Source organism: Furipterus horrens, unplaced genomic scaffold (assembly GCF_987537825.1).
Source record: "Furipterus horrens unplaced genomic scaffold, mFurHor1.1.pri manual_scaffold_9, whole genome shotgun sequence".
Classification (NCBI taxonomy): Eukaryota; Metazoa; Chordata; class Mammalia; order Chiroptera; family Furipteridae; genus Furipterus; species Furipterus horrens.
In genome coordinates this window covers 100,560,597-100,586,635 of record NW_028327179.1, presented here as the reverse complement: position 1 = coordinate 100,586,635, position 26,039 = coordinate 100,560,597, and the positions used below count along the sequence as shown (strand labels likewise).

The window sequence follows — 26,039 nt, the reverse complement described above, 5'->3', positions numbered from 1 at the left end:
AAGGTCACTGTATGATGGCACCTTCACTGTGTGACAGCGTGCATTTCTAGTGTTGAAGGTCTGGCCACCCCAGAAATTTCGTGGCAGACGAGTAACAAAGTAACAAGGGCTGTCATGAAAGGAGGACAGGAACGGCAGTTCCGTTGGAGGCCAGTCTGGTCGTGTTCCCTGCTGCATTTCATACAATGTCACGATGTTCCGCACGGGCGCTCTCCACTGTGTGGCAGGACTGGGGGACGTGTTAGCCCTTTATTAATGAAGCGGTTTGTTCTCCTTTCATCGGCCGCCCTTAAACGCCTCCAGTTCTGGGAAGACGGTGTCCAGGTACCACTGAAATGACCTGCAGCCCAGTCGCTTCCTCAGCTCCACTCGCTCACTGACGTTCCCATAGGGAGTGGATTTCAGACCCAGCCTTCGTAGGAAAAACTGCTCCTAAATAGAAATGAAGAATTTCATGAAACCAAACAGATCTTTGGTCATCAACTCATGGCATCGAACATAGCGGTATATAGTCTCCTCATCTGAACTTAAAACAGAAACCTTCCGACTCCCTTTGCCCAGGGACGCGCGTAGAAGCTGGGGCTCCCTCACCCCACGCATATGCACACCACGTGCTGTGACGGACGGATCACGGCCGAGGGGAGCGCATTCTGTTTCTCCTACCCTCCCAGTCATACGTGACACCCTCGCTCCCCGTTCCCATTGGCACCGGCCCGCTTTCCGCAGTGGGGGTTGGTGGGTGGCGCAGGGCACACGGACTCTGGAGGAAGACAACCTGGGTTTCCAGGGCTGGCTCCAGCTTTTGTTCACGGGGTGCCCTTGACCCCTACCCTCACGAGGTGGTTGTGAGGACCGGCCCCTTTAATCCCTGCAAAGCCTTCGGGAGATGCAGACCTGCACGTGGTGCCGCGTCCGTGTCGGCCACGGTGGTCGCCACACGCAGCGCATCTTCCGTGCGCTCTGGTTGAAGGACACACCAAGGATGAGTGTCTGATGCACCCCTCCCCCCCGCCCCGTGTTGAAAGCAGTGTCCTAAGTGGGCCAGTGTCCTTGCACCCTCATCAGTGTGTTTCCAGGGCCTGGCACACAGCACAGCCAGGCTGCGGGGCGGAAGGAGCTTGCTCGTCTAAATGAGCAGGTTACGGACTGGCCGCGCCGGCTTCTCCCCGGGGTCCTCGACACGGCTGGCCTCCACCATCTTCTCTCCTCACTCTGGCTCCCCGGGGTGGCTGGTGCAGGCGGTGGGCCTGAGCGTGGGGGCGCGGTGTCGTCACTTTGGAGCAGAAGCAGGGAAGACCGTAGTTGGCATCTCTGTGTTGGCAGCCTTCTCTTGCCCAAAGCCACTCACTCAGTTTCCCGCCGTGCGGGGTCAAACAGTCCACTGATCACGCCAAACGCCGTGTTCTTCCTAAGTTAGGGGCAGCTTCTCGTCACTGCATCTTCTGCAATAGTTCGTACATTCAGTCCTAGGTGTTTTCAACGCAGCTATTTACGTCTGTGGCCAGCGTTCACGAGTGTGTTAACAAGAATCCATAACCAGTAATTTCATGATCGCTTCAGGGCTCAGGAAGCTTCCGCTTTACTTTATACTCTTCATTCTGGTAGGACTTTTAAAAATGAATGTGTTTTGCCTTTTAAAAAAATTATTTTTAAATCAGGAAATATAATCAACACACAAAAGGTATATAAAATAAAAACGTGCAACTTAATGGATTATTAGAAAATCAGCCTTGGGAACGCTGACGAGGCCAAGAAAGAGAACATCACGTGGATCCCGGCAGGCCCTGGCCTTTCCCTTCCTGACCATAGCCCTTCCTCTTAGTTTTAAAGGCTCCTGATTATGGGCTCATTGCTTTGCTTTGCTCTCCAGCTTTGATCTCTAAATATGCTTACATACATTATGTAGCTCAATTTTGCCCACTTTTGGTTCATAGAAGAATACAGTATATTCCATTATGTTTGACCGATTTTGCTCACCATATGCCTTTAAGATTCACCTGCACTGTCGCGTGCGTGGCTGCAGCTGGTTCCTTTCCATTGCGGGAGCAACTAAATACGCCACATTCACCACCCAGCTTCCGATGAGTGCTTGGGTTGTATTCATCAGGGATAACCAGCAGTGCTGCTTAGCGACATCCGTGTTATGTGTTCGGGTGCACAGAAGCACGCATTGCTTCAGAATGGAGCTGTTGGATCAGGGGACAGTCTTGTCTTCCACTTACTGGTGCCCACCCGTCATCCAAAGCGCGTCTGTGACCGTGGGTGCTGCCGCCGTCTGGGAACTGCTGTGGCCTGCCAACCCTTGGTCTTCTCAGACTTAATTTTTTTATGACTCTAGGTGGCTATCGATCTAGGATACCTCCCTGAGGTTTTAATCTGAGTGCCCTGGTGGCTAAAGAAATTGCATTATTACTTTTGTAACTTAAAGTAATAAAGAAATATCCGCTCAAGGCCAGGACATGTAATATCACAAAGAGATTCTTACGTATTCCTACGCATGGATCTGAACCAGGGGTCTTGTAGGGGTTACTGTCTGTGTGTGCATGGGTTCTGGACGGACGGCTTTCAGATTAGAACAGAGCCACGCTGTACGTGGGCCCCACCGGGTCCTGGCAGAGGCTTAAACCCTGGCGAGGTGGTTCCCAGGTCATCAGCAGCCACGTAACTGCGAGCTTAGCAGTGGAGGAAGAGAATCTAAAATTGCCTGTGGGCATGGGAGCAGGGAGAGGTGTTCGCTTCAGGGGGACAGTCCTTAGGGTGGGAGCAGTAGACCTAAACAAACAAAAAAAGACTTCTTGTGTGGATGGATCTACTTCTAAGTATCTTGAGTTTTCCTAGAAACTAAAATAAAAAGTCAGGTCCAAGTGTAGCAGCTGAGAATGAACTGACTGAGACTGGGGCCTGCAGACAAGTGGGGAGCCCCTGATGTAAGGAAAACGGAGAACAGGACGAAACTTGGTAACTGGACAGGCAGCAGATGCCTTGTTCGGGGCCAGCCCCACGGGGTCCCCCCACACCTCATCTATTTGAATCAGAGAGTGTCTCTCTTACCTTGTATTCGTCCAGCCAAACATGCGCCAGTCTGAGGCTATTATACGTCACGGCTCTGACAAGTTGAGTTTGATTTTGGGTGCTTTGCTTCATTATATGTCCTACCCGAGAGCAAGGCAGTATGAAGAGTTGGCCCCCGCACATCCAGATCTAGCCATGAGAGAAACAGAAGACATAGTCTTGTGTGTTTGCTAGTGATAGGCACCTGTTGAATTTTTTATAAATCCTCACCCGAGGATATATTTATTGATTTTAGAGAGAGAGAGAGAAATATCAATGTGACAAAGAGACATTGATCAATTGCCTCCTGTACACACCCTGACCGGGGATCGAACCCACAACTTAGGTGTGTGCCCTGACCTGGGATTGCACCTGCAACTTTTTGGTGTACGAGATGATGCTCCAGTCAACCAAGCCACCTGACCAGGGCCAACTGCTGAAGTTTTTTTTACAAACAGAACAATAGCTAACATGTATTAAGTTCCTTATTTCCTTCCATCTCACAATAACCCTATAATGTAGGTACTGCGATTGTCCCCATTTTAGGGGTGGAGACACTAACACAGAGATTGGTTGAGCCGCTTGCTCAGTGACAAGAGGCTGATAAGGGGCAGAGAACAAGACTCCAACTCAGGAAATCTGGTCCCACAGCCACGAACACCAAGCAAGTCTGCCTCTCTCATACATGACCCGTTCTGGTGCTGATTACGTGTGAAGACTGGCATGGCAAATTCCTCTTAGATATTCTCAAACAGTATAAGGAAATATAGGTGCAAAGTAGCCGATGTCAGCCCCGCGCCCCAAAGCGCACAAGGGATGAGAGACAGGTGACAGGGACAGTCTTGGGACCACCCACATTTAAGAGACATTCCTGGGCAGGAAACAGAACCCCAGCAGGCAGTGGAAGGGGGGCCAGAAGTGCCCTAACATCCAAGACAACTTCTGGAAAAGACGGGGCTACAGCGTGAAATGCTGCAGTAACCACCAGCGTACGGGAGAGCAAACACCACCCATCAGGGACGTCAATAGGAAACTGGTGGCAGCTCCCAGGATGATGTCACAGGATGCTGATGGCCCTGGGCACGTGGGTTTACTGGAACGAAGAGGCGGCGAGAAAGGAAGAGTCTCCAGGCATAGGCGGTCTTCTCTTGGGAAAGACAAGGTCACATCTCTTGGTTAGAGACCACAGCCCGCGTCATGAGAGCTGTGGTCTTGCTTTAGTTATTTATTAATTTACGTTTGTTTACAAAAAGAGAGACCCAAGGATACTTGAAAAGATAGGAAGGGGCCGTGAGGAATGGAGCGACTGAAAATATGGAAGCGAAGATAATGATGCAGTTGAATCATAAGTTACCTGTTATTCTCAATCCAGAGGGAACATAGAGCCAGGAAACAGATACACTTACTTTTCAAATAAGAATGTGTCATTCACAAAACCGACTGTATTCTGAGGCAGAAGAACGTGCTCAGTAAGTGATGAGGCCCGAGGACGGGAAATGCCCTACGCCGTATTCTCCAAGGAGAGAAACGAGATACGGAATAATCAGCCAGGCCAAGGGATGGATGTTGTAGGATAAAGGCGAAGCAGCAACAGCAGCAAACCAGCAGGACGCCCCACACAGGGGCCCGAAGGAAGCACAGGCACCGCTCTGGGTGTTCCTCGCTTCCTAATAAAGTATCTGAGGGGCTACAAAACAGCTCAGTGCCGAAAAGAACTGTAAACAAGTGACCAGAGCAACCAGCTGAGAGAAGGAGGCACAGTCCAACACAGGAAAGAAAATCAGAAAAAGAAGAGAAGGAGTACAGTGAACAATTTAATCCATGCCAAGATAACATGAAATCGGAAGTATGGCCTCTGCAGACGGCTGCACAGAGTGAGAGGGACAGGTGGCAAAATTTAAACTAGAACAGTAATGGCTGTCACATTGATCAGCTGCTGTAAGGTCGCCAGTTAAGCTGTTTTCTGCACGCCAGCTTTCTTGGTCGGACGGAGACAAGACAGAGAAAAGTGGGGGGGAAGCGTTGGCAGTAGTAATAGCTCACAGCCTAGATTTTTATGCACAGTTCACTATAAAAATCTCAGAATTTAGTCAAAAACAAATACCGATGATAAGTGTACGATGAACGTTTGAATAGCACCTTATATTTTCTTGGGAGTCTCTCTCTCCATTAATATCTACTTTGTACTTTCTTCTCTACCCAATTATTTAATTAAGTCTTCACAAAATTCTGAGAATGGCATTTATATTTAGTCCTACTTAACAGGTGAGGAAACTGAGGCTGGAAAAACTAATGACTTGCCAAGGATCGTACAGCGGTAGAGCTGGGGTCTAATCTCACAGGATTTTTAAAAAGTTGAATCTATTTTTAATAACAGATATAATTCACATACCAGAAGAAATCCCCCTTTTAAAGCATAGAATGGGGTGGTTTTCAGTATTTCCTCAAGATTGTGCCACCAATACCAGATTATTTTCACACGCACCCCCCAAAAAATAAACCTGGCACCCGTTAGCGATCACTCTCCTTCCCCAGCCCCTGGCAACCAGGAATCTGCTTTCTCTTTTTATGGCTTCACTTTTTCTGGACATTTCAGATGGAAGGACTCACGTAAATCAGTGACTTTTGTGTCTGACTCCTTCCACTCACCGTAATGTTTGCCTGGTTTCACTGATCCTGTAGCAGGATTCCCAGGATCTAAGAGTCAGGAGACAACTCATACACCCTCTCCCGAATCCCCTCACTTCTAGAGGAGAAGCGAAGACCTAAGGCAGCTTATGTGTTTAGTGACGTTAGGTCCCCGCCTCCTAACGTGGTGTTATTTCCACCAAGGCAGGCAGCCGAATAAAAAGAGAGATTCCACAGCAGATTAACGTAGTCTATTGATTTGATATGCCATGCATTGAAAATAACATATGGTAGGAAATTCTGATATTTTAGGAAATGCTTTCAGTTTTAGCAAGGAGTGCCACAGATCGTGTTATTTCATGTGACACCAGAATGATGCCAGGTCCTCATGTGGAAAAAATGGCATAATTGCCACAACAGATTGCGTGACTTAAAGTTTCATTTCACTTTGTACGTGTAAAGCTAACTATTTAAAAAATAAAATAAAATCTGAAATACCCTCAGTGAAAGTTCCAAATTTTCTCCTCCCCAGAGGTTCATGTCCTTGTCATACTGTCCGATCTCATTAAAATAACACCGGCTTATAGCAAAAATTCCTCCAGCCATTGCAGGGGACCTAAAAAGACACATGAATATTAAATTGATTCTATAGACTCAGTCATTATGGATTTTTCCCAAAATGATACTGAATATTATGATAACATAGTTAACCACTAGAAAACCAGCATCTTAACTAATTCCAAAATTATCTTAATATACATTCAAGAATGTAAAGTTACTAAGTGTAAACCATAACTACCTAAAAGTAGGCAGTAACATTATTTAGCCCTCACCAAGTTATATGAGCAACACATTTATTCTAAATGTTGTCTTGGTCAGAAGGAAAATCACCTTTAGCCTGTGAGTTTCTCGGGGGTGACCGTTGAATTGGGTAGTGGGGTTTAGAGATCCCCTTTCTAAGGGCATTAAGTGAATTGCAATAGTTACATCTGGGGAAACTTATTATGTTAAACGCATCTTTTTTTTTGGTCCACCAATAACAGGACCCATAAATACCAAACTGAATAGTTTGAAAGGAATTCCATGTCCATTCATTCTTTCATTTATTCATAAAAGTATCTATGAGGCACCTATAAGGTGTCTGAGATAGTGAGCCAGCGCGCCAAGGCGGGAGCAGGACACGCGGCGGAGGCTGTGGCCGTGGCCCCAGAGGAAGATGCTGCCCTCGGGGGTGACGGCACAGCACGGAGGGCGGTGAGATGCGGCCCCAATCTGGGCGCGTTCTGAAGATGGAGCCGGCAGTCTGCTGAGGGCGGGCTGCGGGCTGCTGGGAAGAGGAGCGGTGTGGCCACGCCGACGCCTTTGGCCTGGGGACTTGAGTGACGAGCTGCCATGCACCGGGATGGGGGGTGCAGGGGGCGGAGCAGGGTGCTGTCGGGAAGGTTTGGCTGGGGACGCGTTGGGGACATGTGTTCGGCGTGCAAGTGAGACACGCGTAGACCGTTGAGAGGTCACGGCCGGGCGCATGGATGTGGGCGCCGTCAGTCTGAGGACGGGGAGAGGAGGTGCGGAGAGAGCACGGGACCCAGACGTGGCACCTCAACAGGTAGAGGCGGGAGAGAAGAGGAGGAGTCGGCCAAGAAGAGAGGAAGGAAGACCGGGAGACAGCGGGCAGGAGGCCGGGAGAACGCACGTGGGAGAGAGGGAAGGGGCAGCTCAGCAGACAGACCAGGTAAGACGAGGATAGGAAGGGAGCACTGGCTTTAACAAGGTGAAGGCCGTTAACAAGATTTTGGGGGGGCAGGGAGGCAAAGTCTGATGACTGAGTTTGAAAGACAAGAGTTGGTTGGAGTGACTTCCAGTAAACTGAGTTCGCAGTTCAATTCCAGGGGTCAGGGAACGTATGGAAGGCAATGAATAAGATCTCTCTGTCTCTGTCTCTCTGTCTCTCTGTCTCTCTCTCTCTCTGGAATCAATAAATATATATGAAAAAAAGGCGAGAGTTAATAGAGGTGACGATCAAGGACTTGCTAGGCTATGTACGCAGGGTGAGAAAATTTCACTCACGTCGTTAGGGAAACAAAAAGGTTAATGGGAAGAGAAGAGAAGTGAACTTGGTGTCAAAAGTATCAGTAAATGTAGAACGTGGCCTGGAGGAAGCCTTCAGAAATAGCCTCATAAATGCAGTTAAAGTCGCAGTATTCAAATTGTCCTCCCGTTCAGACATACAGTTCCCGAGACCAATAATCTGGGAAAACCACGTCCATCTCGGCCTGGGAAGGTACAGACAGAAGCCCTCGTATGAATATTTTAGAAGTGAGTCTGGCAGAGACGTCTGCGTGTCCCCTCCGCCGCGCGGGCGGTCCGTCCGTGGACCAGCAGGCACGACCTGCTCCCGAGCACCCGGCCCCCGTTCTCCAGGCGGGCCTCTGCGGTCAGGACGCCGCCGGCCGCCGCCGTGCCGTGAACTGCGGCGATGGGCTCGCTTAGTGGGAGAAGCTTAAAACCTCCTCAAGTCTGTTATTACAGACTCTTAGGAACTCGTTAACTTTCAGAAACAAGAACAATAGCAAAATAGCATTAAGCCCAAGAAGCTGAAGAAATACTCCCTGAAAGCTTCTTTTTTATGTGTCCAGGCCCCCAGTGCCCATATTCTACTGCATTTCCCGCTCGCCAGAAGACATCTCACCGGATGGGTCTGGTCGGCCCCTCTGGTCCGTCCATCTCGTAAGAGAGAACATTATCCCACTTAAATTGTAGATTCCAGTTGAAAGCCCCTCTCACAATGGGGGAGGGCTGGTACGCCAAGGTCATGTGGTCTATGACGTCTATGATAGGACACACCACCGTCCTGCGGTCCTTGGCGATGGCGTCCAGTAAGGGTTCCAGCCACGCTCTGTTCACCTCACAGTGGCTGTCCAGGAACACCAGAACGTCCCCTGGGGAGGCAAGAACAGGTGTCAGCCCTCACGGAGGGAACCTGACAACCCAAATCAGAGTCCAGCCCACCCGGCTCGTCAAGCACTTGCTGCGGGCGTGGCTCTCAGGGCGCTTTCAGGTCCGCTGGTGGGAGAGACGAGCAACACAGACCGTGTGCTACCGATGTCCAGGAGGACATCTGCAATCAGAGGACAGGTGTGGAGGAGGTTCTAGAGAAGCAGGTAGAACTGAGCTAGCCTTCTATTAAAAAATACTTGAGCTTGGCTTTGACCGATCGATTCAATTTAGCAAGTGTTGACCGTGAGGACTCCGTCTCCGGGATTTACTTTGGGACGCAAAGATGCTTAATTAGTTTTGCTCTTGAGTTGGAGCTTGCATTGCGTTTTGGAGGGTGAATATGTATCGTCTGTTGTTAAATAAGACAATGTCTCTATCAATTAGACCAACATAGGAAAAGAGAGTCAGATTTTGCTCTATTTTGGCCTTCTGCTCAGTGAGGAGTGCAGGATCGCAATCCGGCCTGAGGAAATACCCTGGATGTTAGCCACGACCTTCGGTTCTAGTTTAGGATTCTGCCGAAGACGTCTGATCCCTCAGGATCCCAGGAAGGTCGGAAGCTGGAACGCTCCCACCGCCTTGGGCCCCGTCCCCACGCCGTGCTGACGGCTCAGGGCTCGCAGCTGGGTCCCTCCCCAGGAGCTGGCCTTGTCCAAGACGATGCTCGCTCCCGGGGACAGGGCTGTGCTCCTCTGAGCCTGGTCCCCTGACTCCGACGTGGCTCTTGGTCGCAGCCCAGGCAGTGCGCTGCTCGGACCCCCTGTTTAGGAGAACCTGCCGCGAGGAGCTGTTCTGACAGCTGTCAAATAGCTGGATCTAGCCCAGTGTTTGCACCCAGGCTTGGTCTCCCCAGGGGCTCCCAGATGATGACTGAGCACACTTCGTGGGGGGCAGGGGCATGGGGGAGAGAGCAGGGAGAGGGGAGCACCGGAGCTGGGCCCCTGGGGCCCAGAGCAGGGCTCTCACGGGCACTCTTCGCTCGGGGCTCCCACCCGGCCCATCGGAGCCTTTCTGAAGCTGTTTCAGCCCAAACCTCCTTCCTTCCCTCTCTCCCTCCCCAGGTGTCGGACCGGAAGCTTCTGGTCCGTGTCTCCCTCTCCCCTTAATCCTTCAGGGACGTTTCTCCCAGTAACTCCTGCTCTTCTCTTTCCGCCTTGGCCTCGAAGGCCCTAAAGGATGCCCGTCCTGGCTTCAGAATCTCCCGCGCCCCCGGGGCTGCCCCCCGCCCCACGGGCCCCCAGAAGTCCTGCTTTCCTCCCTGCTTGATGGGCCTGCATCCCAGAAACACCCCAGTGGGTCCCACGCGTCTCAGACTCTGTCTCTGGGGACACTCAGCCCATTACGGGGGCCTGACGTGCCGGCCTCTACAAAAGCTGATCTTTTATTTGAAACAACCGGTTGACGTTTTAAAGCAAAATACTTTCAGGGTCAAAAGAAACTTCGGTTCTCGTATGGCTGACCCACACTTCCAGCCTGTGTTTACGCTCGTGGAGACAGAGGGTCCCCGAGAGCACTGTTTGTGCGCAGGCAGGAAGCTCTCTGTGACGTGGACCCTATCCTGTGTCACGATGGGGGTGTCCGTACCGGAGGCCCGCGCCGCCCCGATCAGCCTTGCCCGGATCAGCCCCTCTCGCCTTCTGTTCCTTATGAGTTTAATCTTCCCCCGGAACATTTCCAGGTGATACTCTAGTTTCTCTTTCAAATCATCTGGAAAACATAAAACCCAAGTCTTGGCAGTGTACAAACGATAACTGCAGATATTAAAACAGTTCAGCACAATTTCGATTGATGCCTAAAACCAAGCTAATGCACAGAGGTACTCACTTTAAAAGAAAGTTTTGTTCTACGTAAGGAAGAGAACGGAGAGTGTTTCAGCCCTGAAATTGACTGTAAATACCCTCCTGTTCCTAGTGGAATACCCCAATTTTAATAACTCACTCTTAAAGTGTTAATAAAAAAGGGACAGGTTAGGCATTTCAGAGCGATCCAGCTCTACTAATAACACATGAGCTTCAAACTTGGTGGTAACTCTTAGGCAACTTATCAAATCACGGGAACCTCCATTTCCCCATCAGGGGGAAGGGCCACCACTGTACCCCGTGCCGTACTGCGGTGGCAGGGAGCCCGGGACCTAACAGTCGCTCGGCAGCGGGAGGTTAACGTGATGACCGTGAAGGCGGTTGGGCTCAGGTGAGGTGCACACGGATGCCTCCGAGTGTACATCCCTCAGTCCTAGGGGTCTGGAGCGGGACGTGGGGGTCAGTGGAAGCGGGCTCAGGGTCCCCTCAGCGAAGCTCAGAGGCTCTCGCAGGGTGGGGGCCGCCGCTTGGCCAGATGCCTGCGGACCCCTGACCGACGTCCGGGACCCAGCGGAGGCCCGGGGGCCAGGCCCGCGAGGGAACGAGGCGGCTGGCAGCAGTCGCCGCGGACATGGAGTGGAGGCGCGGGGCTTGCGGGAGAGGCCGGGTGCTGGCTTGCAGGGACCAGGACCGAGGAAGGTGCTCGCGGGAATAAGCACCTTCCCGTAGTCCGTCCAGTTAGAACTCCTTCATGGAAAGCCCCTGGGTCCCGTCCGCTCCCTGCACGAAGCCTGTCAGAGCGCCCCCTTTTCCGCAGACGGAACCCCAGCAGTGCCTGTCACATGCAACTGCCGTTTTATCTCCGCGTGTACGGCCGCCCTTGCCCGCGACTCTGCGTTCCCACACGAACTGCACAAACCGTGGCGCCGCTCCGCACATGCCGTGTGTCCCCTTGCCTCTGGGCCTTTGCCGCGCCGTTTCCTCTGCGCCTCCATCTAGAAAGCTCCCCCTGACCCTTCACACCTCCGTTTAGATGTCACTGAACGTCCTCAGTGATCTCTAGGGACCGGGCCGGTGCCCGACGTTTACCTCATGGAAGCCCAAGCCACGCCATTTGCCCGACACCGTGGGCCAAGGACCAGCTCTCCCACGCCCCGCAGAGCCTGCCTCGGGCCACCCCCCACAGCTCTTGGTGTTTCAGGACAAATCCCAGGCCGCCAGAGAGAGCACTGCCTTCAGAGCAGATCGGGCGGCTATGAGTGTCCCGTCTTACCAAACCCGCTCATGTCATCCACCAGAATGACTTCTTCAAGGAGGTGATGCGGAGTGAGGCTCATGACACTGGACACTGTCCGAAGCAAGGCACTGAGCTCTTCGTTGTGGAAGCAGATGACAACGCTGGCCGTGGGCAGGCGGGCGGGGTAGCGTTTTTGTCGGCACCTGCAGGCACAGGGGAGAGGAAGAAAGTGACTTGTGTTTTGGGGTGTCAGCCCCCTGGTTTCAGACTACATTACAAAGCTCTAGTAACCGAAACAGCGTGGCGTTGGCATAAAAACAGGCATGTGGACCAATGAATCAGAACGGAGAGTCCGGAAGTAAACCCGAGAATGTGTGACCAGTTAACTGATGACAGAGGAAGCAAGAGTGTGCGATGGGGTGAAGACAGTCCAGTCAATGAGTGACCTTGGGGAGACTGGACAGCCGCCTGCAGAAGAACAAAATCGGACCCCTAACTCACACAATACACAAAAATGAACTCGAAATGGGTTAGAGACGAATGTAAGACCTGAAGTCATAAAATTCCTGGAAGAAAACATAGGCAGTAAGCTCAGTGACATCAATCTTGGCAATGATTTTTTGGATCTGACACCCCGAAAAAGGCAACAAACTCAAAAAGAAATAAACAGAACTGTATTAAACTAAAAAGCTTCTGCACAGAAAAGAGAGCCGTTAGCAAAATGAAAGGCAACCTAGTGAACAAGAGAAAATATTTGCAAATCATATACCTGATAAGGGATTAATCTCTAAAATATATAAAGAACTAATACAACTGGCCCTGGCCGGGTGGATCACTTGGGTGGAGTCTTGTCCTGTGCACCAAAGGTTGTGGCTTCAGTCCCCAGTCAGGATGTGTACGGGAGGCAACCGATCGATGTTTCTCTCTCACATCAATGTTCTCTCTCTCTCTAAGATCAATAAAGACATCCTTCAGTGAGAAATTTAAAAAACAAACAAACTCATACAACTCAATAGCAAACAAACAGACCAAACAAAGCAATGCTATTTAAAAAATGGGCAGAAGATGTGAATAGACATCTTCTCAGAGAAGACGTACAGATGGCCAACAGGTACATGAAAAGATGCTCAACACCACTAATCATCGGGAAATGAAAACTAAAACCACAACGAGATACCACCTCGCACCTTTTAGAATGGCCGTCATCAATAAATCAACAACCATGTGCTGGCGAGGAGGTAGAGGAGAGAGAACCCAGTGCTCTGTTGGCGGGAATGAATGTAAATTGGTGGGTGCAGCCACTGGGGAAAGAACTATGAAGGTTCCTCTGAAGAAAACCAAATCAGCAGCTCGAAAAGACATCTGCACCCCATGTTCGTTGCAGCATTATTTGCGGTAGCCAAGACACGGAAACAACCTACGTGTCCATTAGTGGGTCAATGGATAAAACAGTGATATATATATTAATATACATAAATTTTTCATTAAAAAATGGAACCCTAAAAAGAAGGAAATCTTGCCATTTGCAATAACGTGAATGGACTTGGAGGTCCTTCTGCTGAGTAAAATAAGTCAGGAAAAGACAAGTGCATATGATCTCGTTTGTGGACTTTAAAAGGCAAAAACAGAAACAAATACAACCCCCACATCCTCCCCTGCCCCTGGCAAAAGAAAACAAAACCCCAAGCTCATAGATACAGAGAACAGATTGGGGGAGGCCAGAGGCAGGGGCGGAGGATGCGGGGAGTGAAATGAGAAAGCGGGCAGGTCGGAAGGCACAGGCTTCCAGTTATGAAATAAGTGAGCCCCGAGATGTGCTGTGCAGCAGGATGGCCGTAGTTAAAACAGGGGTCCCTCTCTGTTTTGTGGTTCCCTTAGTGCGGCCTCCCTGTATCACGGGGTTTGTAACAATATTATATTTAATTATTTATCGCAGATGTTTCGCTATATCGCGGGATTGCGGTACTGTACAGTAAATACTAAAATAAATGTAAGGTTCCTACTTTGCGGATTCTCACCTGTCACAGGGGGGTCTAGAACGTAATACCCACGGTAAGTGAGGGATCACTGTACCCCTGTATTACATATTTGAAAGTTGCCAGGAGACTAGACCTTAAAAGTTCTCATCGCAAGGAAAAAATATTTTTTGTAACTCTGTGTGGTGACTGATGTTAACTGGGTTTATTGTGGTGACTACTTTACACTAGATATACTAATATCAACTCATTATGTTGTACACCTGAAACTGATAGAATGTCATATGTCAATTGTATCTCAATGCAAAAAAAAAAAAAAAAATTAGGAGAAACATACATGCTGTTCCTGGTGTCTGGCACATGTCTCTTGTTGCCCAAGCTTTTACTGATAACAGTATTAAATCCATAGTTTATAAAGCCATGAAGTTGTTCTGGGTTTAAAGCGCTAATATTCTTACCTACAAGAAAAGATCATTAGAGTCACATAAGTATTGACTTACTACCGTCACTCTGAGAAAGGGGTGATGTTTTTAACTGTACCTGTTAAAACTTATTCTGAAAAACAGAAAGCTGTCTGAAACAAGTATAACAAACTATTTAAAAACTGTTAAACTTAGGTGGCGAATACATACATACCTGTTTTATTATTTTCTGTATATAGTGTGTAAAATATTTCATAATTTAAAAATTGAAGTGGTCTGAAAAAACATTCTCTTATGCTTCCAAATATTACATTTGTGGCATATTTTCCCCTTAAAATGGCTAACCGCGCCCTGACCGGTGCAGCTCAGTCCGTTGTGTGTTGTTCCACAAAGCGCAAGGTCATGGGTTCGATTCCCAGTTAGGTCCCGTGCCTGGGTTGTGGGTTCGGTCCCAGTCAGGATGCATACGACAGGCAGCCAGTTACTGTTTCTCTCTCCCATCAATGTTTCTCTTCCTCCCCTTCTCCCTCCCTTCCCCTCTATCTAAGCATAAATTAAAAATAAAATCTTAAAAAAACGGCTAACAGAGGAAGTCAAAACACTTACGTGATTTTAAAAAGGGCCTCTGTCCTTCAGTTTCATCTTCGTTAGGTCTTTCAGCTCTTACAGGTTGTCCTGGTATTTGCCCTGAGCCATGGATAATTTGTCGTCGCAATTTTTTATCCAGGGACCAAATTGATGTGGGCTCCTGGGTTTTCTTCTGCCCGTTGTTCACATGATCATGGTAAAGGTATATGCATAACAGAACTGTCCAGATCGCGAGTAGCAAGAACCCACAGAGGAAGTACTGAAATATGACATTTCTCATTGTAAACCCAGCATTTCTGAGGGTGTGTTTTTCAATTTCCTAAATCAGAAGGATTTGAGAGAAACTATATTAGATATTTCAGTAGTTTGCAGGGTCATCTACTTGGCTTAAATTCAATTTTCAATGTTTTAAAAATCATTTTGCTATCCGTGCTTTGATGAGCTAAAGTGTACTTTTTTTCTGTCATCAAACAACTCTTAAAACTGATATGAGATTCCATAACATCAAAATATAGAACATGCTTATAAAACGTACAGCATCATTCAAAGTCACCGGCCCATTCTCCTGAGCGTGTCGTCGAAGGAAAGAATGTGAAAGAAGGGTTCCTCCTCCCGTCTACATGCTCCGTCCATCTTGGGGTGAGAGGGGAGGTCTTTAACTTTAAAAGTCTGATTTAACACCAATCGGCTTGTAAAAAACATAAAACACATACTATCGCCTGCTGGAAAGAACACGGGCACTGGAATTGACGGCCCGCCTCCCGTGGGACTGCGACCTGGGACAACCGTTTTGATGGTGTGCAGTCAAGTTGAATTTATACACGTGGTACAGACCCCTAGGAGCAGAGCCTGGGAGACTCCCACGAGACGTGTACAAGCCCATTTATGGAAGGAATGTTTGTAATAGAAACCGGGCACAACCTGAGGCTCCCCTGGACGGGACCTCGAGAAAGGGAGGCTGTCCTATCAGCACCGGAGACGAGCCAACTGCAGCTCCGTGCGTTAATATTGTAAAATCTCAGAGAAGGATGTTGCCCCCACGTGAGTAGGGTGTGATGCTACCTGTATACATTTGGGAAACGTGACAAGCGGTTGTTTACGGTGACACTGTGCGCAGCCAGTGATTAGGGAAAAACAGAGCACACAAAGGAACACAAGTTTGGTATGTAGGATGGCAGCTGCTTCCATGGGCGAGGGGACAGGGGAGGAAAATAGGAGCTCCTAATGCTTAAAAGAAATTTTTTTAATCCTCGCCCAAGCATATTTATTGATTTTAAGAAGACAGAGGGAGACAGAGAGGGAGGGACATCAGTGTGAGAGAGATGGGTTGCCTCTCGTACACACCCCAACTGGGGACCAAACCCAAAACCCAGGTGTGTGCCCTGACCGGGAATCGAACCCGCGACCTTCTGGTGTACAGGGCAACACTCCAACCACCCGAGCCACCCAGCCAGGGCAGACGGTAACCATGTAAATAAGGTCAGGTGGTGGGCACTGATCCAATCGGACTGGTGTCCTTGTAAGACCACCTGAGGTGCTGCACACGCGGAGGAGCGGCCATGTGCAGACACAGTGAGAAGGTGACCGTGTGCAGGCCAAGGACAGCGGGTGCTGGGAGTGAGGCTAAAATGGGATTCGGAGGCGGGCCCCAGGCCCCACTGCTGGTGGGAGGCGGTGTCCCCACAGCCCTGGCAGGCAGCAGCAGTGCGTGCATTCAAACGTCCCTGGCCGCGGCCTGCGATGGCCGGCCGGTGGGAAGGCCTGGCCTGAGAGGTGGGGGCAGGCAGCAGGGGCAGCGGCTACCGTGGCGCCAGAGGCGGGAGCTGGGTGCTGCAGGTGCCATTTGTGAAAGGCGATGGGAGGCTGAGGGTGAGTCGTCCACCTGAAGGCAAGACACCAGTCAGGGGCCTCCTGCGCAGCTCGGGAGGGGACTCACCTCCTAGGACCGCGGGGCAGAGAAGGCCGGGAGTCAGGCCCCGGCTGGGGACGGGTGACAGCGCGGCTGACTGCTCAGCCCCGGGGAGGCGGAGACTCTGAGAGCCAGGATGGGGACCTCTGGGTGGGGACCCTCTGGGCTCACAGAAAAGGCCCCCTCCTCCCTGTTGGAGGCCCGCTGTCTCCCTCTGTCTGCAAGGCCACAGATGCCCTTCTCCCTCAGGCTCATCACCCTGCAGGCAGCTCACCGGATCGGATAACAAGGGTCTGGTTACCACACAGCCCGGCGGGGCCTGTGCTAGACCGGCCCCCGGAGCAAAGAGTGCGCCCCTGCTCCCCAGGAAACAGGGCAAGCGTCAGGGGGCAGGGCCGGGCTGCGTCCCGACTTCACGGGTCAAGGGACAGTTTGCCAACCTAGGAGCGCGCTCCCAGGACACAGCCGTGAAGCCCTGGGCAAAGGGGGCGGTGGGGCAGCAAGGGCCCCTGGCGGGATGAAGGGTGCCTTAGGAACGAGACGTTTGATTATGCAGAGAGACAGTGTCACGCCTCGAAGAGAAGACAGTAACTTCTCACTGAGGGTACCAGAGGGGGGTTACAGCTGAGAACAGAATGAAGCTGGTCCCACTTAAATCACTACCATATGTATCGTCCTGTGAAGTGTCTTCAGCTCCCAAAGACTTTGTTTAAACTTTCTCCAAAACCCAAAAGCAATCGGAAACTAGTTAAAACAGAATATAGGTGAGGGGGGCCAACTACATTTAATGTAGAAAATATACATCTGAATCCATATACCAGGGTAATCACTGAAAAATAGGAGAAATCTGTTTTCTCTGGAGGGGTCCTACTATAGGAAGAAGATTTCGGGCAAATTCTCTGTAGATGTGAACACCTATAAAAAATATGCCTCTCCAATGTCCCTATTTTCCTAATATATGCTTTCTGATATGACGTGTTGCTAAAACAGAGTGCCCACGGTTGTCTGAACTATGTCATCCCCCCCACCCCCCATCCCCCCAAAACACGCAGGCAGCCTCTCCTACCAAACAGAAGACGCAGGAGGCCTGTGATGGGCTTTTCAACTGTCTCCTCAGAAGGAAATCATGTTCAGTTATTTTCTTCTCTCAAATATGTTGACTCCACGTGCTAGAAAAATGCAGAATTTGTAAAACGCATTTTGGTGATGAGGCATACATATAGCAAACAAAAAAAATTTTTTTTATTTAAGATTTTATTTATCTTTGTTTTTAGAGAGAGGGGAAGGGAGGGAGAAAGAGAGGGAGAGAAACATCAATCAGTTGCCTCTCACGCGCCCCCAACTGGGGACCTGGCCCACAACCCAGGCCTGTGCCCTGACTGGGAATCGAACAGGCGACCCTTTGGTTCGCAGGCCGGCGCTCAGTCCACTGAGCCACACCAGCCAGGGTGCAAACAAAATTTTAAATGCATTCAAAAAATCCTGAGTGTTAACTGACACGCATGTACACACACACTTGCACACGCACCCACTAGAAACCAAACCCTGAGCTCAGCCCGGATACCGTCTTTGAGCTCGGTGACGAAGGTGCGTCAGTGTCGGTAACCCCTCGCTTGCCTGGGACAATCTTAATACCAATCTCCACGCGAGACCTATGACCTTCTGATACCACAAAGGGCTCTTTTTCTATTTATTTATTTATTTTTTTTTGAGTAAATAACACCTTCCCTTGGTATTAAATCTTAAGAAGCACAAAGAGGTATATAATGAAAATTGGCCCTGATTTTCAAGAACTAAAATCATCGTGATGCCTGGTCCGCCTCTAGGGTGGTGATAATGCCATTGAAAAAAATCAGACCCTGGCTGGTGTGGTTCTGTGGATCGAGCACCAGCCTGTGAACCAGAAGGTTGCCAGTTCGATTCCCAGTCAGGGCACAGGCCTGGGCTGTGGCCAGGTCCTCTGTTGGGGCAGAGGGTGGGGGTCGTGCAAGAGGCAGCTGATCGTGTCTCTCTCACACGTTAATGTTTCTCTCCCTCTCTTTCTCCCTCAGTTCCCCTCTCTCTAAAAAATAAATAAATGGATCTTTTTAAAAAAGAAAAAAATTAGATCTTCTTAATCCTAACCCCCTTGAGCCAGCATCTCATTCACGATTCAGCGACTTGATGCCCTGCCTCCGGTGATCCCAGGTGGAGAAGTCTCCCCACCTCTGTCCCCACGCCCAGGACCCTGAGCCCATCCACCTACCACTGAGGCCACCACACTGGCTGCTTTGTAATCGATGTATTTTCTAAGTTGAGTCATAGGCGGAACCAGGCAGGCATGTACGCCGATGACCTGAAAGATGGAGTTACTTTCTGAATGGCAGGCTTGTGGCGCCTGGACTCTGGGCTGGGCTGGGCTGTCCTGCCTCTATGGAAGCGCTCAAAACACAGCCGGCCTCACAGAGCCCTGTGATGTCACACAGGGTGTTCCAGACCCTACAGCCCCCTGCCTCGACGCGCCAATCAGCAGGTGGAATCCGGGTCTTCCAGAGTTCAAAGGGCCCTCCCAGAAAGTCTGAGAATCCCCACACGCCCCCACTGAGGAACAGGCAAAGCCTCACAGTGGGCAAATTGAAATTCTAGCCTTCTCTAGGCTAGGCTCTTTGGAAATAAACTTAAGAAAAAGAACAGCCCTGGCTGGGTGGCTCCATTGGTTGGAGTATCATCTCAAAGGTTTCAGGTTTGATTCCCGGTCAGGGCACATAGCTAGGTTGTGGGTTCAATCCCCAGTCAGGGCGCATACAGGAGGCAACCAGTCGGTGTTTCTGTCTCACATCGATGTTCCTCTCTCGGCATTTTTGTCTCTGTGTTCTGTGTGTTCCTCTCTCTCTCTCTCTCTCTCTCTCTCTGTCTCTCCTCCCCGCACCCCCCCCAAAATCAATAAACATATCAACATATCCTTGGGTGAGGATTAAAAAACAAAAATCTTCCGCCACACTGCAACTGACTGAAGGGTGGGCCGGGGGTGATTGGGCCACCTTTTACCCTTTTACGCTACATTCCTCAACCCTGAGACGCTAGCAGATGCGTTCGGCCAAGCGCTTGTGAAATTCCTTCTTTCTTAACATGTCCGCAGAGCCAGCCCTCCCCCAGCTGAGGAGGCTGACTCAGCGTTTTGCCTGGAACCAGACATCTGCTTCCATGTGTGTGAGAGGCGGTGGGGAGGTCGGGGCCTTTGGAAGCGTCCCAGCCCCGATGCGAGCAGCAGCGGTGGCTCCCGGCACAGCTCTGCGTCTCCTTTGGAAAGGCTTACAGGGAAGGCCCTTCTCTGTCCCTTTATAATGAGATTCATAAGGGACTTCTGACCACGGTGGCCGCATGGGCAGACATGGCTCGCCTCTTCACACAACCACGTCAAAAGCACAAGGAAAATATAGAACAACCATCACTCAGAACCATGAGAAATCGGGGTGAATGGAAGTCTCACAAGTACGGAATGAAAGAAACCACATCCATCCAGACGGGTAGGAGGAGCAGACGGGAAATGGGCTCATCCCTCACCCACGTGTGTGGATAAAAATTTGGAAGCGATATCATGGAGCAAGGGGTCCCAGCCCCACACCAGACTCCCCAGCTCGGGGTCCAATGCCAGGAAGATGAGCCCCCACAACTTCTGGCTGTGAAAACCAGCAGGGACTGCATCAGTGGAAGGAGCTACTGGAGCCCCAGGTTGTTCCTCTTCAGGATCCCACACACGGACTCACCTGCTCAGACTCGCTCCCTCTGAGCTCCAGCACCGGGGCAGCAGCTTGAAGGGCCCAGTGGCACACAGGGAGGGACTGAAGGGTCTGGCATCAAGGCGAGCAGAGGCCATGGTCCCTTTTAAAAACCCTCCCCCTGCAGAGCTGGCAAGCTGATGCCACATCTGAGACTCCATCAACCTGGCTAACAGTGTTTGACCTGCCTAGGATATTCCCAGAGACCCCACCCCACCCAATTTATGGGCCCACCCAAGCTGCTTTTCCATGTGAATGGCTCTTCTGGGCTCAAGCTGCACAACTTCCTAAATCCTCTCACACAAGCAGCAGCCGGCCTCCGTGAGCTCCAGGCCCCGCACTAGCAGCAGCCATCTCAGACTGCTCTGGCAGGGTGGCCCCGGGCAGAACACAGGTTCTGACCTTGGCTGCACCACCCAGCACACCCCAGGGCCAGTGCGCCCAGTGGGCAGCTACAGACCATGTAGGAGCACCAGCACCCTGCCCCTGCTCAGCTGACCCTCTACAGAGGGGGAAGGTTGGTGGTCAGAGGTCACAGCCGGTCCTGGCAGCTGACGGGCCTGGGTAAATCCCTCCCACTGACCTGCCAACAGCAACCAGGCTTAACTACAATGGGTGGGTGTACTCAGCCCATGAGAAGGGCTTGCCTTGAGTACCCAGCCTGGGTGATAGGGGAGGCTGGGCCACTGGGCCCTACAGGACACCTACTACATTTGGCCACACACCAAGACACAGAGTCAAAGCAGCTCTACTTAATACACAGAAACAAACCCAGGGAGGCTGCCAAAATGAGGAGGCAAAGAAACCATGCTCCAAACGAAAGAACAGATCAAAACACCAGAAAAAGAGCTAAACGGAATGGAGATAAACAATCTACCAGATGCAAAGTTCAAAACACTGGTTATGAGGATGCTCAAGGAGCTTAGTGAGGACCTCAGCAGCATAAAAAAGATCCAGTCAGAAATGAAGGACACACTAATGGAAATAAGGAACAATTTACAGGGAAACAATAGCAGAGTGGGTGGAGCCAAGAAACAAATCAATGATCTGGAACATAAGGAAGCAAAAACAACCAATCAGAACAAGAAGAAGAAAAAGAATCCAAAAAAATGAGGATAGTATAGCAGCCTCTGGGACAACTTCAAGACGTCCAACATTCTCATCATAGGGGTGCCAGATGGAGAAAAAGAAGAGCAAGAAATTGGAAACTTATTTGAAAAAATAATTAAAGAAATTTTTCCTAATTTGGTGATGGAAATAGACATGCAAGTCCAGGAAGCACAGAGAGTCCCAAACAAGATGGATGCAAAGAGGCTCACCCCAAGACACATCATAATTAAAATGCCAAAGGTTAAAGATAAAGAGAAAATCTTAAAAGCAGCAAGAGGAAAGCAGTTAGTTACCTACAGGGGAGTTCCCATAAGACTGTCAGCTGAAACTTTGCAGGCAGGAAGGGATTGGCAAAAAATATTGAAAGTCATGAAAAGCAAGGACCTACAGCCAGGATTACTCTACCCAGCAAGGCTATCATTTGGAATGGAAGGGCAGATGAAGTGCTTCCCAGACAAGGTGAAGCTAAAGGAGTTCATCATCACCAAACCATTATTATATAAAATGTTAAAGGGACTTATTTAAGAAAAAGAAGATCAAAACTGTGAACAATAAAATGGCAAAAATACACATCTATCAACAATTGAATCTAAAAAAAAAAAAAACTACGCTAACAAGAACAATAGAGACAGAATCATGGATATGGAGAGCGTTTTGATGGTTGCCAGATTGGGGGGTGGGGGGTGGGAATGGGTGAAGAGGCGAGGGGATTAAGAAATACAAATAGGGCCCTGGCTGGTGTGGCTCAGTGGATTTGAGCACCAGCCTTGGAACCAAAAGGTCACCGGTTTGATTCCCAGTCAGGGCACAGGCCTGGGCTGCAGGCCAGGTCTCCAGCTGGGGGCGTGTGAGAGGCAACCACACATGGATGTTTCTCTTTCTCTCTTTCTCCCTCCCTTCCCCTCTGTCTAAAAATAAATAAAACCTTTTTTAAAAATGGGAGAAACGGTACATAAGGAGATCTGTATCCTTTGAGTCATGCTAAGAGGACCTCCCCCTCACCCACTATATTCTTGAGATGCTTTCTCAAGAGCGGTTTCACTTCCACAGCCCACACTTCTGGCTGCCTGGGGACTTCCTGTCCCGCCGACACGGTCACTTTCGCTTCTGGCTTGCCGCGGCTGCTGCGATTTGGATGTTGTCTTTTAGAGTAAAGCCATCGTTTGCACCTCAACCTCAGAGCCTCCGTGTTTTTGTTGGAGCGGAAACAAAAGCAAATAAGCACCGCAGCCTTTCCCTCCGTTCACTCAAGCAGAGGTCCGCTCTTCGGTGCGGCAGGCTCTGTAGGTTTTTGGGTCCCTTGGCTCCTTCTCTCACAAAAAGATAAAAGGGGGAGTTTTATTAGAAAACATGCGGAGCCACGTGCCCCGAAGGACTCAGTCAAATGTAAACAGCACGGGACAGCCGGTCCCGGGGAGCCCAGAACTCAGAGCGCATTTGGGGGGCTGAGCAGAGAGCAGCTACAGAACAAGGCTCCCTGCTCCTCTTCCTTCCTTCCTCCTGCCTCTCCTGCTGCTTTTCCTTCTTTTGCAGCGAGACGCAGAGCAGCCCTCTCTGGTTTCTGGGCCCTTCCCCACCCTCCGCCCACCGCAGGATACCCGGGCCCCCTCCCAAGTAGAGGTGAAGCAGGGTTAGCTTCCTGCAACTGCCGTGAAATGACCCCTGATCCCTAGTCACTGAAAGGAAAACTGATAGGAAAAGTACATTTTTCCAGTTCTGTTCTTCTAACAGCGGTGTCTTTTTCCTTAGGTGTCTGGATGCCTCTGATTTCTGTTCTTCTCACTCCCCGCTAACCTTGCTCATCTTACGGTTTTTCCTCATTTACACGTTGATGTTAAATGTGCTCCTTGGGGGGAGGGATGACTTCGGTCACTGAGGAAGCAGGCCGGGGTGGCCTTTCTCCCTTCTCCCCTTAGTGTGCAGCAGCCCCACCGCTGAAGCTGTCTCCTCACTGGCACCCTGCGCCCGCACGGAGGCTTTAAGGACTCTGGTGGCACAGCTCTGGGGTCAGACGGGCCAGGCTGGGTCAGGGTCACGGCTGCTCTGCGGCTTGTTGACGCGGTGGCCTGAAGCAGGTTCCGGGACCTCGGTGATCCCTGTAAACCAGACATGCGAAGGCGATAACATGTGCTTCCACAGGCTGCTCACGGAAAGGCAGGTGACAAAGAAGGACATAAAGAGCTCTGGGTGACAGCGGGATGGCAAGTAGCCCAGTCCTTTTGCGAGTGATTTGGCAGCCCCAGAGAAGTGGAAGAAACCAGACGCAGAGACCCAGCAATCCAACCTAGGGACATTCCGTCACATACACCCCCGTGGAGCCGTGCCCCGTGTGGGCTGGGCATTGTGGGAAAATCCAGAGCCCCATGAGCATCCCAGAATAAGAGAAGTGGTACAAACACTGGCGTTTCCATCGGCCGGTCGGATACAGGAAAGGAAGGTGAGTGAGCGGGGGGCCTCCGGGTTAGCTTCTAGAGTACGGCGCCAGGAGAGAGAAGCAGACTGTCAGAGAACGCACCTGACGTCTTCATAAAGTCTACGAAGGGCGAAACAGCGGTTTGTCTCGTATCAATACCCACAGATGTAGACCACTAGGAAAACACGTACGGGAGTCTTAACTACAAATTCAGAGTCATGGGCACTTTGGGGACGGGGCAAAAGGGGAGTTTATACGGGGGCTGAAAACTGGAGCTACTTAAGTCATTAAAAGATCTAAAGCAAATACGGGGCCCAATGTCAAGACTTGATAAAGCTGGTGTGTGACCGGGTGGTAATTTTCATATTATTCTCTATATGCTTCTTATAAGTTTGTAATAGCTCATAATAAAAACAATTAAAGATTCTGTTCAGCTCCTCGGGTTCACAGCCATCGATAACTTATAATTCTTCATTGTATGTTACCCATGATCAGCGTGTTTTACTCCACAGGTGGCCCACAGGAGGGAGACTCAGAACAGGTCAGCAGGAGACACATGAACGTATATAAAGCCGGACTTGGCCGAGGCCCACGGCGACCAGGGATTGTCCCAGGCTCCTGTCTGCTCACCGTCAAAGGCAGGCGCTTGTGACGTGTTCCACAATCTGCCGCACGGCCCCTCGTGGTAGAGAAGACACATCACAGGATGCAGTGAGAAACTGAGCGGTGTTTCAGAGACGCAACTTAATAAGATGTCTGCGGAGTCAAGAGCATGTGGCCACAAGAGGAAAGGGGACCAATGGAGTACAGGCAAGTGTGGGGACACGCACAGTGTCCTCCGAAACCTGTGGCCAGGTGCTCGGGGCTGCTCCCAGGGAGCGGCACAGAAGCCCAGAAACTCCTGCCGCTCATCCACGGAACCCCAAGAAATTCTGAGGCAGCTGCTCCTCCTGCCGCAGCCAGAAACCAAGTAGCGCGGAGGCTGGCTGGGTAACGGTGGTCCTTTAACTTGAGCCTTGGCGCACCCCTCCGAGATTTCAGCTGTGCGTGGTGATCTGCAAGCTTTCTCGTGAATACTTCTGCCACTGCCGGTCGTTTTCAAATCAAGCGCCAAAGGTTCTATTAAAAATTGCGGAGGATACGTAAATCAAGAAAAGTCTATTCATTGGTGTCTTCATGAGCCGGAAAGAAACCACACTACTTTTGGTCATTACCATTGAGTGCCGTCTCACCTGCGGGAAGACAGGGGGTCCTCCCACCCCCGAGTCCACCCCAATAGTGTCTCCAGTAGCAAACGCTGTGCCTACTCCATCTTTGGCACTCGAAAAAAAATGTTTGTTGAAATAACACTGTAGCCAGGTGTCCGTCGACAGGTGAATGGATAAGCAAAATGCAGTCTCCGCATAAATGGAATATTATTCCGCCTTCGAAAGGAAGGAAATTCTGCTGCAGGCTACACGGTGGATGAAACTGGAGGATGTCCTGCAGGAAGCCAGTCACCAGAAGGTCGGTACTGTGGGATTCCACGCACAGGAGGAACCTAGAGGCACAGCTTCGTGGAGACGGCACACAGCAGGGGGGCCGCCAAGGGCTGCAGGAGGAAGGCAGGGTTGTGCCAGGGCGACAGAGCTGCCCTTTGGGAAGATGACCAAGTCCTGGAGGTGGACGGTGGGGATGGGTGTGCGATGCCAGTGTACTGAATGCTACTGAACTGGACGCTTAAAACGGCAGATTTCATGTTATGTATGTTTTACCACGATTTTAAAAACTAAGGGAGGAAATTAATGCTATGGAGAATGAAAGTTAAAGAGTCAAATTCCCACTGCTCGGGGTGGAAGAGCTCTAGACGGTTCTAAACTAGGGAAGTGGGTCATCCTGGCCTGAAAGGTAGAAATTACAAAGCCTTGTGTCCGGAGGGGGAGTCCTGTTGTCCCCTCAGTGGGCCCTCCCAAAGAGACGGGGAGCCAGTCTGAGTCTCACTGTCCCCCAAACGCAGGAGCCCAAGTCTGGTTCAGGCTCCATCACATCTGGCCCTGCCTCCCACAAACACCGTCCCTCAGGGGCCATCATTACAGTCAACACCCAGAGACGCGGAGACCAACAGAAACCTAGAAAGAAAGGCAAGAAACCGCCTGATGAGCTGAAGTGTCC

The 26,039-nt window shown here is 50.5% G+C and overlaps 1 protein-coding gene across 1 annotated transcript; it reads right to left on the bottom strand.

Annotated features, from left to right (window-relative positions):
• Positions 1-253: 253 nt before the first annotated feature.
• Positions 254-14,978, bottom strand: GALNTL5 (polypeptide N-acetylgalactosaminyltransferase like 5). The gene is made up of 8 exons (XM_090286933.1): positions 14,717-14,978; positions 14,026-14,146; positions 11,749-11,915; positions 10,261-10,383; positions 8,369-8,618; positions 6,178-6,295; positions 3,052-3,201; positions 254-432 (listed from the first exon to the last, which is right to left on the bottom strand). Exons 1-8 carry the CDS (start codon positions 14,976-14,978, stop codon positions 277-279), a joined length of 1,347 nt encoding a protein of 448 aa, XP_090143059.1. The 3' UTR covers positions 254-276.
• Between the last annotated feature and the right edge of the window lie 11,061 nt (positions 14,979-26,039).